Below are 16,380 nucleotides of genomic sequence, written 5' to 3' on the forward strand. Positions count from 1 at the left end.
TATGATCTATGAAGTTTCTCTGTCTTGCGCCTGGCAACAGAACATCTGGGCAATGCAAAGGTGGATCATATTTGTGCCCTCCCTGCAAGAAGTGTAAACTAAGCTAGGAAACTACTCTTTCAAACTGGTCTTTAAAGATCAGAAGTGGTCATGATCTCAATACTTGGTCTTAAACAAAATATTGTATTTTATAGAAATAAGTATGAAGTCTTCATTGATTATTACATATAGTATGTTTTAAGAGCCCCAGAGTTAAATGATGAATGAAATAGTAAATTCTTCATGCTAGGTGTTTAATTGAGTGGCCTGTTCCCTACATGTACTAAAGCTCTGAAAATTACACTAATTTCTCATGCATATCCCTCCCTTCCTCTTTCTTTTAAAATGTCAACAGTTTAATGAATCATGGGACTTCGGAAACTGTCAAATTGCCACTTGCTTGGGAGGTGGAAACGATATTAAACTGTCCAAAGTGAATTGCCCTCCTCAGCTTTTAAACCTCTGTGTCAATGGTTTCCCACTCACAAAACACTATGATGAAACTGGCTGCTGTGAAGTGTTTGAGTGTCAGTGTAAGTAATATTGCAGTGAGATTCTGACTTTCATAAGGTTTTTGAATTGAGTCTCAAGTGATGTATGTCCATGTGTTCAAATTGTGCTCTGCATTATACTCGGTTCAATGGGATTGCTTCATATATAAATGTGTATATCACTGTGGCAGAAGCAAACTAGTTTGAGTACTTAAACCAGTCATTTTTATTGTGTAGCTATCTAAAATTAATATTAGGAAGGAATTGTAAGGGAGTAAATACAATAAGTAGGGGAGATGGAAGCCGAAAGGAGCAGGGATATGGGACAGTAGGGGTGTAAGAATAGAAAGTAGAATGAATGGGAAAGGACCATATGTGAGTGAGTATGGAAAGAAGAGGCTAAGGAAAGAAAGCATTTGTATCGGATCAGGGATATGTAGGACACTGAAACGTGTTATATCTTATTATACAACTTTTCTTGTGGCCCTCTCTTAGGGGACGCTTCATCTTTGTTATGACATGGGGAATCCGGTAGAACTACCAAAACCAGACCACTAAAATGAGTATATCAGTGGAGATGAAATGTCACAAAGAAAAAGTCATACTATGAGACTGGCCAAAGAAACATTGTGTGACAAGATGCAACTCTATCAGATGTCACAGAGTTCAAATGTCACTGACAGAATGTACATTTGGAAAGCCCAAAGTAAACCAAACTTTAAGCCTGTCTCTACTTTCTAGGTGTTTGCAGTGGGTGGGGAAACGAACATTACGTGACTTTCGATGGAACATATTACAATTTCCAGGGGAATTGCACCTATCTCCTGGTGAAGCCAATCCAGCCTGACTCTCAGAGCTTCTGGATTCACATGGACAACTACTACTGTGGTACAACTGATGGAGCAATTTGCTCGAAGTCCCTTGTCATTTTTTATAAGAATTCCATGGTGATTCTGACACAAGCAGTAGACCATAGGAAAGAAACTAACTTGGTAATGTATTTTTCAGTATCTGGATATTATTATTATGCTACTGCCTAGTGAGCCCAGTCAGGATCAAGGATATAGCTAATCAAAATTGGGAGAATTCACAAACAGTTCTGTGAAATATTTGCTCTCCTTTTTAGTCTGGGGAAATGTCAGTGAAATTTTTCAGATTATAAAATTTTGACTGTAGAGAAGGGCTATGAAATGGGAGGGGTGTGTGTGGGAAATTCACTGAAATTTAATTCCCTTTTATTATTTGATCCTCTCCGGCTGCTCAGTGCCTCCTGTCAAACTTGTTTGGTGTTCTCTGTCCAGTTCCCAGTGATAAACACCTACATCACAAAAACAATCACCAGAATTGGTACTAACTAGCATTGTGGGATCTTATTCTCCTACGGTGAAATACAAATAAGTCCCATTAAAGATTTCGTGGGGTTACCCAGTTTCTTACAGCAGGGACATTTTGGTAGCAGATTGGGAGTTTCAACAGAAAAGCCAATTGAAAAAGTCAGGAAGCTACATTATTCTTTTACACCAAGAGGTGGTCCCTCTAGGTTAGGGCTAAGGCATGTTAGCATAGCAACACAGAGAAGTTTGCACTGCAGGCCCTTACCTGCTCTGTGGTTTGTTGGAGGGTGTCGGACTGAAGGGCTCACTATCCAGTCTATTTCCAGAGCTTGATATTACTTGATATTACTTGATATTACCATATATTAGTGAATATTTGTGTCTGGTGTATATATTTGTTCCTCAATAACAAATAATGCCATTTTGGCTTTGCTGTTATAAAGTCTGATCCAAAGACCCTGTTGTCAGTGGGATTGTTTTCAATGGGACTTCAGCATTGGATCAGGCCCATGATTGGGGCCATGATTGCCTGAAAGCAATAGCCCCTGGATGATATAAGACATATACTGTAAATCAGTTGTGGGTTTTTTGATATTATCTATACAATTTCAAATTGTAAGGAAATGACCATAAATGAAACAGTGAGTGATCCAGAAAAACAGTTTGATGACAATTGATCACACTTGTTGCAAATCACCACCATGTCTTTTTTTTTTTTTGCTGCTAATATTTTCCCTGAAGTCAGTAACACAAATATTAGTGCTTGAAAGGCAACAAACAACCAGCAGTCTAGCCCTGAAGGGATTGCAGAATTCTCTGAGAGCAGAATTTACCCCAGGTCTTCCAGAAATATAAAATTTATACACTAAGCAACATAATAAGGATGATCATGGTGGGATTTTTGACTTGCCCCTTTAGGTTCTGTTTAACAATAAGAAGGTTGTGCCAAATGTTTCCAAGAATGGTATCAGGATAACCAGTTCTGGCCTCTACGTTGTGGTTGAAATACCTGAACAAAAACTGTATGTCTCCTATGGACGACTTGCGTTTTACATAAAACTCCCTTTCAGCACCTTTTATAACAATACCATGGGGCAATGTGGTAAGTGTTACATTCAGTTTTAATTAACAGATATACAAACTGTTCCTCCCTTATTTGTATCAAAGTTCTGTTACCTCAGGATATGATTATTTAGCACTACAATTTAACGTGTTTCTTGCTGTTCATTTGGGTCAGGGTGGAAAGAGAGTCTCAAATCACCTCCTTTTACCTTTTCCCATTTGGTGGTGGCTGGAGGGGTTTGTGTGTGTCATGAAGTCCATTTTAGGAGAACTTGGGGAGCCCTGTGTTCGGCAGAACTGTCTCAATCACTTAAGCCACCTGGAAGAATTCATTAGCTGTAACTTTAATTGCACTTGTCACAAGTAAATGCCAAGCTACCTATATTAGCCTTCTCCTCCTCCAGACACTTTCTTCCTATGAATTCAAGCAAGGCCCTGTGCCTGACATCCTTCCAACAGGAGTTAAAACTTTCCCTGTTCCTTTTGTGTGGATACCCCTTTCCTCTCTTATAGAAGCACTCTCTGTTTTGTAACCATTACACAACTTGCCTTTATATTGCTCTCAGGTACATGCACCAATCAAAAGTCTGATGATGCTATGAAGAGGAATGGTGAGATTGCAGACTCCTTCAAGGAGATGGCTTTAGACTGGAGAGTGCCAGATCGTACCAACAGACATTGTGAATTAAATACCCTGGCGCCAGCTCAGACAGAGACCTCATTATCCAAAGTGGGAGCTTGTGCACCCAGTGCTCTTTGTAAACTCATCTGGTAAGACACACTCCCAGGTGTGTTACGTACATAATCAGTTCTACAAGAAGGCAGCTCTGTACTTCACAAGGTGACTGGGTGAATTTTCTTTAAAATATAAAGTAAATTAAAGAATGGTAAATTTAGCCAGGCATCGAGGACACAGATTTTAAACAGTGGCTAGTGGGTTGGGACTCTGATTTTCAGAGACTGGATACTCGAGTGTTGATTTCTGAGGAGGGGATTTAAGGTGTCTAAAGTTTGGCATCTGATAGAAGTAGTAATCTTTGGAAAACATAGGCCAACGTTTTTGGGTATCTTGATTAGTTGCCTGTGAACTGTGAATTTAAATGGGCACAGTCAAGTATGTTCAAATAGTTAGTTTTTTAAAATAATTTTGTTACTAAAAATAAGATTACCAAAATGAAACAGCACACCCATGGAACAATATTTGTACTTCGAATTAGAGCACTATGTCTGCAAAGGAGTCTTAATGTGATGTTTCAATCTATTAGCAGATAGCTCGCTGGGGGTATCTCTATGCTGCAGCTGGGAGTGAACCACCTCACCCAGACAGAGAGACTCACACTAGTTTTGCTTGAGCTACTGTGCTTAAAATAGACATGTGGATGCTGCAGCTGCTGTGGTGACTCGGGCTAGCCACCGGAGCTCAGACCAAGGGGATCAGGTGGGCTTGAGAGCCTGAGCTCCAACCCGAGCTGCAGTATCCACACTGCGATTTTTAGCATGCAACCTCAAGCAAAGTTTGCACAAGTTGGTCTACCTGGCAGCGAGCCTCCCAGCCACAGTGTAGACATACCCTGGGAATACAAGGTGCTATAAATAATGTTCAGACAGAAGTTATCATTAATTGAGATGAAAGTCTGATTTGTTTCCACTGATAGTTATGCTGGATATTTGATATCGAGGGAACATTTCCCATTAGATTTAAAGTTGGGTCTTCAGCTTGACAGTTTTTCTTGGTGGATGCTTTTTTCTGAGTAAAATTCTTGTTATGAAATTGCCAACACTCGCTGTGAAAAACAAGTCCCATGTCTTTTCTTTAATAAGGAATTTGACAGGCTGTCACAGTGCCATTCCTCCTCGACCTTACTATGAGGCTTGTGTTGTGGATGGCTGCTCAGCACAACGCCAGAAGGCTGAATGCCAAAGCCTTGAGACCTATGCAGCCTTGTGTGGATTCCATGGGATCTGTGTTGACTGGAGAAGCAAAACTAACGGGCAGTGTGGTGAGTTGGGGAAGACTTTGCTGGAGTGGAAGCTATTTTATTCTATTCCTCTTTCTGTTTAAATGTGTATACTCCCATTCGGGAAGATACTCAGGGCTTGCGTCTTCTTGCACGCGCACTGGAGCAAATCAGGACTAGCGCCATTGAAATCAATGGAGTTATGCTAGTGCGGAACTAATGTAAATGAGGGGAGAATGTGGGCTCATAGTGTCTTCTGAATGGTTGAGCACCAGGGTAGGTTTAAAAATGTTTGTCCCAGCTGAAAATTTAAACTTTTGTCAAAAAACTGAAAACTGCCAAAACGAGAAATATTTTCTTTGATTTACAGATATTTGGCTTTCTGACCAAAAAAATCAAATATATTTGAGGAAAGCAGATGCTTTCTGTGATTTTTTCCCCCTTGGGTTAAAAAAAAATTGCTGTCAAAGTTTCCACAGAAAAATTTTGACCAGCCCTATTCAGCACACACCCCAGGTAGGTCTGCATTCTCACACACTCTCTAATCAGTAAGAGGAGCAGCTCCAGAGTCCTAGACAATCCATTGCATTAAGAAAGCTGGCAGGCCAGATTCTGCTTTGTTACACTAACATAAATAAAAAGCAACCCCACTGACTTAAGTGGAGTTACTCTGAACTTATGCCAGGGTAACAGAGAAGAATTTGGTTTAATAATTCAGCCCCATCATTCATAACATTCTAGTTAAGGCACTGTCATAATGCTTTTATTCAAGGGTTTAGCATGGGAGGGAAAATAGATCAGAACTTAGCTATATTTCAATGTTTCATAAATGGTTTTTAGCTTGTTAAAATATTAACTACAATTTAATCACTAGATGGCAATATTGCTTAATACATTTGGTTTCCCTCTGCTTGTTTTGCCTCTTGTTGTCAGAACCATTTATTCTAGAATACTAGAAAGCCTATGCGATTGCAAACACAACAGAACCCCTCAGTGGAAACAGCTTCCTTTGTGTTTTCATCTGGGTGGGATATTTTACTTAATACATTATAATTTGAATCCACGAGTGTTTGACAGAGCTGGCACTCTAATCTGCATATTGTAAATATTCCACAGAAGCCAAATGTTCTCAGGACCAGATCTACAAGCCATGCGGGGGAGTAGAAAGAAGCACGTGCTTCAGCAGGTGGGTCATTTACTAAGCACCAAGGGCAAAGACTGATATTTTCTAAAAAGCTGAAGGGAGTCAGAATTCCAATGGGATTTGGGTGCCTAACCACGCCAAATTTCTACTCAAAATTCTGTGTGACATCAGCCCTAAAAAGTAGATGAAAATAGCTCAGTCTCACTCTTCTTTCCCTATGTACATGCAGGAAAACCACCATCCCCTTGCAAGATAAGGATCCAGCGCTTGTGGAAGGGTGCTACTGCCCTGAAGGAAAGATCCTGCTGAATAATCTTGATGGCCTGTGTGTTTCTGTCTGTGGTAAGAAAATGTGAAAGGTGGGAAAAGATGAAACACCAGTTTAAAACCACCAGTTTAGGCATCCGTAGTTTGCCAGCCTGGTCTTTTGCACCCAGGGGCTGTCTGTACTGTAGAAAGAGTATGCTTAGCTCTGGGAAAAAAATAAAGAAAGTGTCTAATGTAGCCTTTGGGTGGCCTTTTCTGGCCAGCTCAGAAATTATTCTGGTAAATTCTGAAGGGGGAATATGTCCCCCCTCTTTTTATGCAGAAGGATGAGCCTTTGAGTCAGGAAGTAATAAATAGAAAATCTTCAAGATCTTTTGGATGGATGACCTGTGCTTTTCAGCCATGGCTCATTCTTTTCAGGTCCCCTTTTCAAAGCCTCCCAGATCCTGGTTTTGATGTATGTCTCTCTCTGCTTCTGCCACTCTCTCCAGCTCTATTACATTCTTGAACTGACCTTCATAATTATACAATTGTTCTATTTTGTAGGCTGTATTGGACCTGATGGATTAGCGAAACAGGTAAGGAATAGGATCTAAGAAGAAGTGCTCTTTGAATAACTGTTTACACAATCGCCAGATGCCTTCACCTATTGTAAATATGATTACAAGAATTGTTCATTCTTTTAATGCTGTACTCAATAGCAATGTACTGTAGAGATAGTGGGGGAAAACAATGGGCCTTCTGACTTTTGACTATGCTTCATCACTCCAATCCTCATCTGAGATACTGACGCAAAATTGGCAGCCTATGAAAATCACTGTTTGTTGGTAGACTCTTCAGGTTTGTCTCCTAACACACACACCTGCAGAGAAAGGGAAGAGGCTACAGTATGATTTATCACAGGGGTGGGCAAACTTTTTGGCCTGAAGGCCACATTGGGGTTGCGAAACGGTATGGAGGGCCGGGTAGGGAAGGCTGTGCCTCCGCAAATAGCCTGGTCTCTACCCCCTATCCACTCCCTCCCACTTCCCGCCCCCTGACTGCCCCCCTCAGAATCCCCCACCCATCCAACCCCCTCTGCTCCTTGTCCCCTGGCCACCCCCTCTAGTGACCCCCGCCCCTAACCACCCCCTCACCTAAGCCCCCCGCTCCTTGTCCCCTGATTGCCCCGACCCCTATTCACACCCCACCCCCTGACAGGCCCCCTGGCACCCCGACCCATCCACCCCGCCCCCACTTCTTGTCCCCTGACCGCCCGCTCCCAGGACTTCCATCCCTAGCTGCTCCCCGAGGACTCCACCCCCCTTCTCCCTGTCTCCTGACCGCCCCCCAAACTTCCACCCCATTTGACTGCCCCCCAGGACCTCCTGCCCATCCCCAGCCCCCTTACCATGCCACTTAGAGCGGCAGGACAGGCTTGTTGGAAAGCCTGGGAGGTGGGCGGGTGCAAGCCGCGCTGTCCGCACGGCAGCGTAACTAGGAGGGAGGGGGGACAGCGGGGCAGGGGCTGGGGGTGAGACTTCCCAGCCGGGAGCTCGGGCTGGGCAAGACAGTCCTGCGAACCAGATGTGGCCTGGAGGCCATAGTTTGCCCCTCTGGTTTATCATGCAGATCTTTTCAGTTCCCTTTGGAATTAAGAGTCTCCAGGATTCCATATAAACAGCCCAACACCAGACTGTAGGATAAGAAACTTTGGCTTGTAGCAGACCCTCGTTTCTCATTAATTTATTACTTCTAGGTTCCGTTCATTGGTTGAACTGTCACTTTTTTATTTGCACAGCCTGGAGAGATATGGGAACATGATTGTCAGTACTGCACCTGCAATGAGGCAACCTTGAATATCTCTTGTTCACCCCACTCTTGTGTTAAGTCTTTGCCAGTCAACTGCACTAAAGAAGGATTTGTTCCTAAAATACAACCGCATTCAGAACATCCCTGCTGTCCAGAGACAGTGTGTGGTAAGAGATCGATGACATTGTCTTGTTTACAGAAAGGATGGTCATTCTTGGAATGATAGTTCTGTGACGGGTTGGACCCCCTTCCGGGGTGACACCTGATGTGCTGGGGTCCCACTGATCCTGCCTGTCCCACCAGCCTGGGTCTCCCCACACTCCAGCCCCTTCAGCACACACACACAGGTAGGGACAGGCCCAGCTGTAGAATCACACAGAGTCTTCAATCAGCTCTGTGTGGGAGGGGTCAGCTCGGGGAATTGCTCAGCACTTTGGTGCACACCCCCTCTGGAGTGTAAACCCAAAATTATAGTATCTTGCACTGTATAGAAATGTATACAGCATAAGCTCATGAAATTCACCTCCTCCCTGAATGTGGAGGAAAATATGCACAGCTTTTTGCCACCACCCCCCCAGCTATGAACTGCACAAACTGGATTTTGTAATAAACAAAGAACAAGTTTATTAACTACAAAAGGTAAATTTTAAGTGACTATAAGAGATAGCAAACAGAACAAAGCAAAGCAGATTACTGAGCAAATAAACCAAAATGCACAAACTAAGCTTAATACACTAAGGAATACTGGCTACAAATAATAATTTCTCACCGTAAGTGCTGTTTCAAGCAGGTTGCAGAGTTTCTTGAAGGTAAATTGCACTGCTTGCTGCTTAAATCTCCAGGGATTCCTTTTACAAGATGATCTGTTACTCCTGGACTCAGCTCCCTGCCCCCAGCTTAGTTCCTTTGTTTCTTCAGGTGTTTTCAGCAGTCTTCCTTCTTTGGTGGGAAAGCAGTGGATGAGAGCCCCAATTAACTCACTCCCCTGCCTTAAATAGGATTTACATATGGTGGGAACCTTTTCTTTCCCAATCTGACCCCCATCCCCTCTTTTAATGGAAAAACACTGAAAGCCCAAGACAGGGGGCTTGTACCAGGTGACATGATCACATGATCCTGCAGTGTCAAAGCAGCAACCCAGAAAGCTTCTGAGGAAGGTGGGAGAATAGTATCTTCAAAGTCTTATTGTTCTTCCTAATGGCCCATCCAGGCTGATTGCTTACTGTCTGGTGGGTGTTCCCCAAGTATACACACAGTTGTAATTATTACATAGTCAATATTGCTAACTTCAGAAACAGAAATGATACATGCACACAAATTGGAGAATTACATTCAGTAAATTACAACCTTTCCAGTGGTACATCACATGACGCATCTTGCATAAAACATATCTTAGTTATGCCAAAATCATATCATAACAATATTTCTATGAAGAATATGGGGTCATAACATCACAAGCTCCAAAGAGGCCAATGAAACTGGGCCTCTGGGGTTGTCAGCTTGCAAAGTTCCCAGTAACTCCATCCCTCTCAGGCTTCCGCGGGTGGCTGGGTATCCACCAAGGTCTAGGCGTGCTTGACCTCTGTGATCTCAGGCTCCAGTAGCTCCCAGAAGGGAGCTTGCAATGTGCATCCTCCCTCTTCAGCAGTCAGCCCTGACTGAGCTGGGCTGCTCCCTTTTATATTGAAGCTCCAGTTGGAGCATGCCCAGCAGTGGTGAGGGGGGGTGGCTTCCTCTGTCCACAAGGGGTTAACCCCTTCTTGTCCAGTGCGAGGCTGATACACCCCATCACAGGGGCTTTGACTCAATTTGTCTACATCTTCTATTTACAGAATGTGATGTAAAGTCCTGTTCTCTCATCAGAAGACAATGTGATTTAGGCTTCCAGCCAGTGGTAGCTATTTCTGAGGGTGGCTGCTGTCCTATTTTTTCCTGTAGTAAGTATAGTTTTCTTTCTATATGCTAGCTTTCATTATTTCGAAGGGGATTTCATCTAGGACTTTAGTCCCAAAATGTACTCCATCTGCTAGTTTTTAGTCACAGAACTGTAATACACAACTACAATATCATGAGTGTGACCCAAACCCCTATTTGGTCTTTGGTCAATGCTGATGATGCTGTCACAAACAATAAAGTAAAGAAGTGAATCTCTGCTAATTTCAAGTGTGATTAGAAACATGGGGAGAAAACAGTGTTTGCCAGATGGGAAATACTGGTAGGTGAAATTTACCCCCATGCACTAAACATGGGCAAGGGGGTGGAAATTAGCAACACATCCCAGCCATTCTGCACTTCCTATGTTGGGTATTAGGGCTACTAGATTTGTACAGTTGTTTTCTACAACTTGTTTAACAGACAGTTAAGAAATGTGAAACTAATACATGCTGATGATATCATTCTTAGAGCATCCTTTTTGTTCCATTTTTCTTATAGTACCAAAAAATGTATGTGTTTCTGAAGGAGTTGAATATAAGGTAGGACTTGCCACTTCTTTCAGTGGGCTGGCATGTCATGACTTCAAGATACTATTAACCCGGAATTATCCAAATTCACCTAAAGATTTCATTCAATTAACATAAAGCCCCATACTAAAATGACCCATTGTTTCTTATTGTGGCCTAGTGAATAGTGGACTGGGCTTCAGAAGGCCTGGGTTCTAGTCCTGGCTCTCTTACTGGCCTGCTGGGTGACCTTGGGCAAGTCCCTTCACGTATTCTGTGCTTCACTTTCCTTTGTTCCAATGTTTGTACAGCATATAGCACAACAGGTCCACAATCGGGGGTTCCAAGGTGCTACAGTAATACATCTAATAAATAATAATAATAATGGGAATAATGATATGGATCTCCTTTGTAAAGTACTTTGAGAGCCACTGATGGAAAAGTGCTACATAAGAGTTAGGTGTTATGTGTTACTAGAGAAATTACCTAATAGTGATCGCTAGGGCAACAGTTTCTATCATAACAGAGATATTCCCCTGTATTTCAGAACTAAGATGTCAGAAATGTAGCTGAAGGCAATAACTGAATACAAAATTTTCAAGTATCAATGGAAGTTTTAGGAGTAGCAAATTGATCAAACTGTAGAAGGAAATGGAATAGGGAAGTTCTCACATGTTGAAGTAATAGCTACATTTAGCACATTTGATTCTGTTGCAATGTTATTCTAGTAGAGTATTAATTTTGTGATATTGATGATATGTTAATTCAAGATTGGAAGGTGTTTGTGTCAAAACCTTGTGCCAAAAATAAAAGTCAGAAATAGTAATTTATTAGTATTTTACAGAGAAATGCACTAAAATGTGTTTTAGAGGCTAATGAACTCTCCCCTCTCCTTTCCTCCTTATTTTAAGCCAGGGACAGTGGTGCCTAAAAACTCTTGTGAAGATTGCTTGTGCACTGAAAAGCTGGACCCTGCTACACAAACCAATCAAATTCAGTGCACTCCAGTAAAATGCTCAACTGGTTGCCGGCAGGTAAGTAACTTCTACACTGTAGTTCTCTCTGCTAAACTAAAACTAGATTTGTGTTCAGGTGAAGAGCAATGGTTGGTTGGGGATGTGCCATCTCAGCAATCAAAAAGATGAAACATAACAGGTACTTAACCTGCTTAAAGAGAGGAAGATGCAGCAAGCTGCTAGTTGCAAAATGACTTCTTTAGAGCTGTCGCTGTTTGTCTCTGACAAATTTAAGGGGCCTGCCCCAGAAAGGCATGATGGGAAAAATGTTTTCTATAAAATGGCAACTCCACCCACAAGCTGGTTAATGGGGAAGATAAAGTCACTGAAAGATGGTGTTTGCATGGTTGCCTTGGTGATGTCCATCACCACTATGTGGTAAAAATGTTTGAAAAACTATTCTGATTTGGTTCAAATGAAAAGGTCCCAGTGAAACTAAATGTTCTAAAATTAAATGGATTAGTTGTTTGTAGGCAATATACAAACTGTATGTTAAGACTTTTAAAAGTACTAGTGAGTTCTGGTAGGAGAGTTTGTTTTGGTGGTACAAAAGGGTTTTCAACTCCACTTAACAGCACAGGGGATGTATTTAAAAGATGCCAAATTTACTGAAAAAGTGGAGGGTGCTAGCTGTTGAAAAAGGGCTAATTCCATGACTGTTGAGTTTGCTGATTCCATGGATTTTTGAGGCAACTCTTGCTGGTGGAGTTCTTGTGGTGCACTGCTAAATCTTAAACCTCTCTGGTAGAACCACCATGGAGCGCAACGGTGCAAACGCCAGCCACTATCCACAGGGATGATTTGCTCCTTCAGTGGACACGGTTCTCCTGGCACTGAGAGGCATAGCTTGTATCTCTCTGCAATAATTTTGCTGACTCTAGCCCTCTGTATTTAAAATTTTGAATATATAACTTGAATGCAAGTAGAGAAAAGCTTGATCGTCTGCCCCGCCCCTGCTCACATAAGGCCAGGCCTACTGCAACATTCTAGCTCCTCACTAGATGATGCAGATGGAGCCACACACATGCCTCATTCTAGGACTGAAGTCCACACAGGAGGAATAGGTGAAAGTAGTTGTAAATACACCTTACCTTCAGTCTTCTCAGCACATCTGAAATAGAGACCATACCTGTAGAAAAATGTACCAGACAAAGGGCTGTCTTTGGATCTTGCAAGTAACACATGGTGAGTTAGTTATTTTGGCCTGATTTGAATATCAGCTCAGATAAGGATAGGAAATGGCAGATTACCCAGGATGATGCCACTGACAAAAGGGTTACTATTTAGGAAAGTATTAAAAGCTAATATGACAACTGTGTGGGTCTAAGCATCAGGTTTGAAATACCTAGATTCCATCAAACAATGGGGTTCAAAAGTCCTTCTAAAAAACAGGAGTATAATCAAGGGTTTTCCCCCCATTGCATGAAGAAGGGGAATGTGCATTTTGTCTGAATGCTCTTCACAGGTAAGCCACAGGTGATGTGGCTAAACGATGGTGCATTTGTGCCCCGCAGGGTTTCCGCTACATCAGAGAAGAAGGCAGGTGTTGCGGCCAGTGTGTGCAGGTGGCCTGTGTGGCGAAGCTTCCATCTGGCATTGTGACCGTTGAGGTGTGTGTGTGCGTGTGCGTTCCCCTGCTCGACAAGGAATTGCAGTATGATACGGGGTCGTCGTTTTAGAAATACAGCTTCCCGTCAACTTCAATGGAGAGTTCTGCTTAAAAACTGAGTCCCACTATGTGTTGCAGCATTAGGAAGTTAGGGCCTTTATGAAATAAATGCCTTTATGAAATAAATGCATCCGATGAAGTGAGCTGTAGCTCACGAAAGCTTATGGTCTAATAAATTTGTTAGTCTCTAAGGTGCCACAAGTACTCCTTTTCTTTTTGCGAATCATTATTGAGTTATCCATGCAGTATCTCTGTGAGGTAAGGAAGTGTTATCCCCATTTTACAGATGGGCAGGGCGGACACAGACTGACAGACCTGACCAAGGCCACACGAAGTCTCCTGAGTCTTAGACTAGTGTCTTTCTCTCTGCTGCATTGCAAAGTGTATCTGTTTAGAACAGGCAAAAACCTTGACCAGTCTGTGATATGACACAGTGACTAGTGGTTTATCACATCAATGCATAACTGTGGGCCTTGGTATGTCTCTTAATATCCCTACTGTTGTGAGCCTTAGATTATTTCAACCCAGGTAACAATTACAGATGGGATTGTCGAAGCAGCCTAAGGGAGTTAATGCAGGATGAGATTTTGGGAGTGGCTAATACCTTTCAAGCCAGAAGAAAAATCCCGTCCCTATGCTAGATTATGTGTTGTCTCAGAATAACTTTATTTTTTCTGCTTTATTCAGGTTGGGAAGACCTATAAAGTTCTGGAAGATAACTGTGCTCTGTATAATTGCACTCAGTCATCAGGCCAGTTTGTCTTGACTAGCACAATAATATCCTGCCCAGAGTTTGATCCATCAAACTGTGTCCCAGTGAGTATTTTATAGCTGAAATGGTGTAAGTGAATGATATAATCAGCTTTGTGATAGTGGACCAGTGGATTGATTGGACACTGTGTCTCATTATTAGAAATCTCTTATTGCTGCTGTTCTGTCTATAATGTGCACATCTAAGATTAGAATCTGAGCAATTCTGGTTCTGTTTGCTTTTAATATAGGGAACTGTTGCGACAACTTCAGATGGATGTTGTAAGACATGTGAGTATGGTCAATCCAGAGATTCATTAATCAAACATTGTCAGGCTCTCCATTCATTATGGCTCTGATCCTGCAAGGTAATGAATGCCCTCAACTCCCAGCGAAGTCAGTGGGATGTGAGGGCAGTTATCACTTCTCGGGAGGTGCTCAGTACTTCTTTTTTAAGGCTCAAAACCAGCCTACCTCTTCCAGAGGTGCCACTGGAAACATCTTCATGCTCTCTCTTACTTGGTTTTATAAAGAAGTGAGATATTTATAGATTAGACTAAATTCCTGATGAAAGAATGATGTAACCTGGTAGAGAATGTGTTTTGGATGCTGGCATATAGGAACTGCATAGAAAGCATGGTTCTGTTACTGTAAACAGTGTTGGCTGCTGTAAAGCCATAAAAGTGACAATTAGCTAACAAAGGTCATTACAGAAATGTAGGCTGTATAAAAAATATACAATTGCATCTGCTTTAGGCCTGATCCAGCAAAGCAGTTAAGCCTATGTTTAAGACCATCCTTAATCAGCAAAATACTTATGCAAATGTGTAAGTGCTTTGCTCCCCTTGGGTCTTTAAACTCTCCTTGGCTATTTGAACTCTAACTGTTCTTAATGAGACAGAGACAGAGCTTGGTTGTTTAGCAGATATCTCTCAGTGCTTTAACTCAAATCTGAGTAAGGCTAATAGGATCCTTCCCTCTTAGGTATCCCATTGTCACATGTCTGCAACCTGAAGCTGAAAAAAGAATACATTACTCACAAGAACTGTAAATCAGCAGCTCCTGTCCTAGTGCCTTCATGTGAAGGGTCCTGCAGTACATACTCTGTGTAAGTAAGAAACTGCTTCTCCATGCTTATGTGATGTCTTGTCCTCACATGTTCTTGCCCCTGCAGGATCACAGCTACTATCTCCATTAACCCTTTTCCTTGATCCTCTTAAAAGGAAACTGGATGAGCAGAGCACCAGCCTTTTAGCCATGATGCTTTACTGTTTTGTCACTAGGATTGCTGTATCTAGGCTAGATAAATAGGTCATGTTTAACAGGTTGACTAACACATTTTTACTTATACATTTTTATTTTTTATTTTTTAATTGCAGTTTGGGCTCTGCATTAGGCTCATTCTTTATTTCTGTGGGGTCATTTTGGGCCTAGTCCATGGCTCATTTAAGTCTATGGAAAACCTCCCCCTTACTTCAGATGGGAGTTTTTCCATCAGCTTCAGAGGTCTTTGGATCAGGCCCACCAATGTCCTGAGAATAGGCTGTTACTGATATTGTTCTCTCCCCACCCCCACCCTTCTTACAAGCAGAAGAAACCCTAAAGCTTTCCTTCCCCACTCACAGTTCCAGGGGAAGCTAAGGTTAATGGAGAGCAGGAAAGCAATAGCTAATGGATTGATCTATTAGTTTTGTTCCGCCAGGTATGCCTTTGGTGACAGTGAAATGAAACACAAATGCACTTGCTGCCATGAAACAAAGAGCCACTTGATGAAGGTGGATCTGATTTGCTCTAAGAGGAAGAGAATCGAATACACGTATGTTCAGGTAGATGAGTGTGACTGTGTGGAGACAAAATGCCAAGAGAAAAAGCCATAAAGACAAAGTGCTGGAGAAACATCGATTTTTAACGCTTCACCTGTGAATAGTGTAGAACATAGCTGTGAGTGTCCACTGACCTTTTAATGAGATTCCGTCCCTCTTCTGCTGTTCCTTCCAGTAATCTGTGCGATTGTGGAAATTCACTGAAAGATGCTGCTCTAAATGTTTGTAGAATAAACTACGTTCAAAGCTGTTACATTCTGCTGTGGCATTTATACTCTCAACTGATATGTATGCTAGTGTCTTTCAATCCAAAGTATTTTATAAGCTATTTATATGCAATTCCAGAGAAACGTGGTACTGTGCAAACACAAGACTTAGTCCCTGCCTGAAAGAACTATACATATGCAATCTACACTTGATTCACCTGGGCAGTAAAACATAGCACTCATTCAGTTGAAAAAGCAGCGATGAATACCATAACCAGCTGAAACTGTAAGGAGGAATTCAGAGTGACAGGTTGTAATATGTCTAGCACCGTGGCTGGAACTCTTACTCTTATGCATAAGCATAAAGGGATCTCTTATTGCTATGAGTG

The 16,380-nt window shown here is 42.1% G+C and overlaps 1 protein-coding gene across 1 annotated transcript in view; it reads left to right on the top strand.

The window, feature by feature from the left end:
- Nucleotides 1-16,034, top strand: part of LOC119857298 (mucin-5B-like) — a 74,595-nt gene extending 58,561 nt beyond the window's left edge. The window contains exons 32-48 of the mRNA XM_038406066.2: nucleotides 395-572; nucleotides 1,272-1,522; nucleotides 2,783-2,966; nucleotides 3,493-3,697; nucleotides 4,748-4,926; nucleotides 6,001-6,070; nucleotides 6,258-6,370; nucleotides 6,842-6,873; nucleotides 8,076-8,253; nucleotides 9,919-10,023; nucleotides 10,520-10,560; nucleotides 11,439-11,561; nucleotides 13,058-13,153; nucleotides 13,900-14,028; nucleotides 14,214-14,253; nucleotides 14,947-15,070; nucleotides 15,665-16,034. Coding sequence (XP_038261994.2) covers nucleotides 395-572; nucleotides 1,272-1,522; nucleotides 2,783-2,966; nucleotides 3,493-3,697; nucleotides 4,748-4,926; nucleotides 6,001-6,070; nucleotides 6,258-6,370; nucleotides 6,842-6,873; nucleotides 8,076-8,253; nucleotides 9,919-10,023; nucleotides 10,520-10,560; nucleotides 11,439-11,561; nucleotides 13,058-13,153; nucleotides 13,900-14,028; nucleotides 14,214-14,253; nucleotides 14,947-15,070; nucleotides 15,665-15,839 — 2,223 coding nt within the window. The 3' untranslated portion in view covers nucleotides 15,840-16,034. The remainder of the gene's footprint in view (nucleotides 1-394; nucleotides 573-1,271; nucleotides 1,523-2,782; nucleotides 2,967-3,492; nucleotides 3,698-4,747; nucleotides 4,927-6,000; nucleotides 6,071-6,257; nucleotides 6,371-6,841; nucleotides 6,874-8,075; nucleotides 8,254-9,918; nucleotides 10,024-10,519; nucleotides 10,561-11,438; nucleotides 11,562-13,057; nucleotides 13,154-13,899; nucleotides 14,029-14,213; nucleotides 14,254-14,946; nucleotides 15,071-15,664) is intronic.
- Nucleotides 16,035-16,380: the final 346 nt, after the last annotated feature.

The sequence above is a fragment of the Dermochelys coriacea genome, chromosome 6 (genome assembly GCF_009764565.3).
Source record: "Dermochelys coriacea isolate rDerCor1 chromosome 6, rDerCor1.pri.v4, whole genome shotgun sequence".
In the NCBI taxonomy this organism is placed as follows: Eukaryota; Metazoa; Chordata; order Testudines; family Dermochelyidae; genus Dermochelys; species Dermochelys coriacea.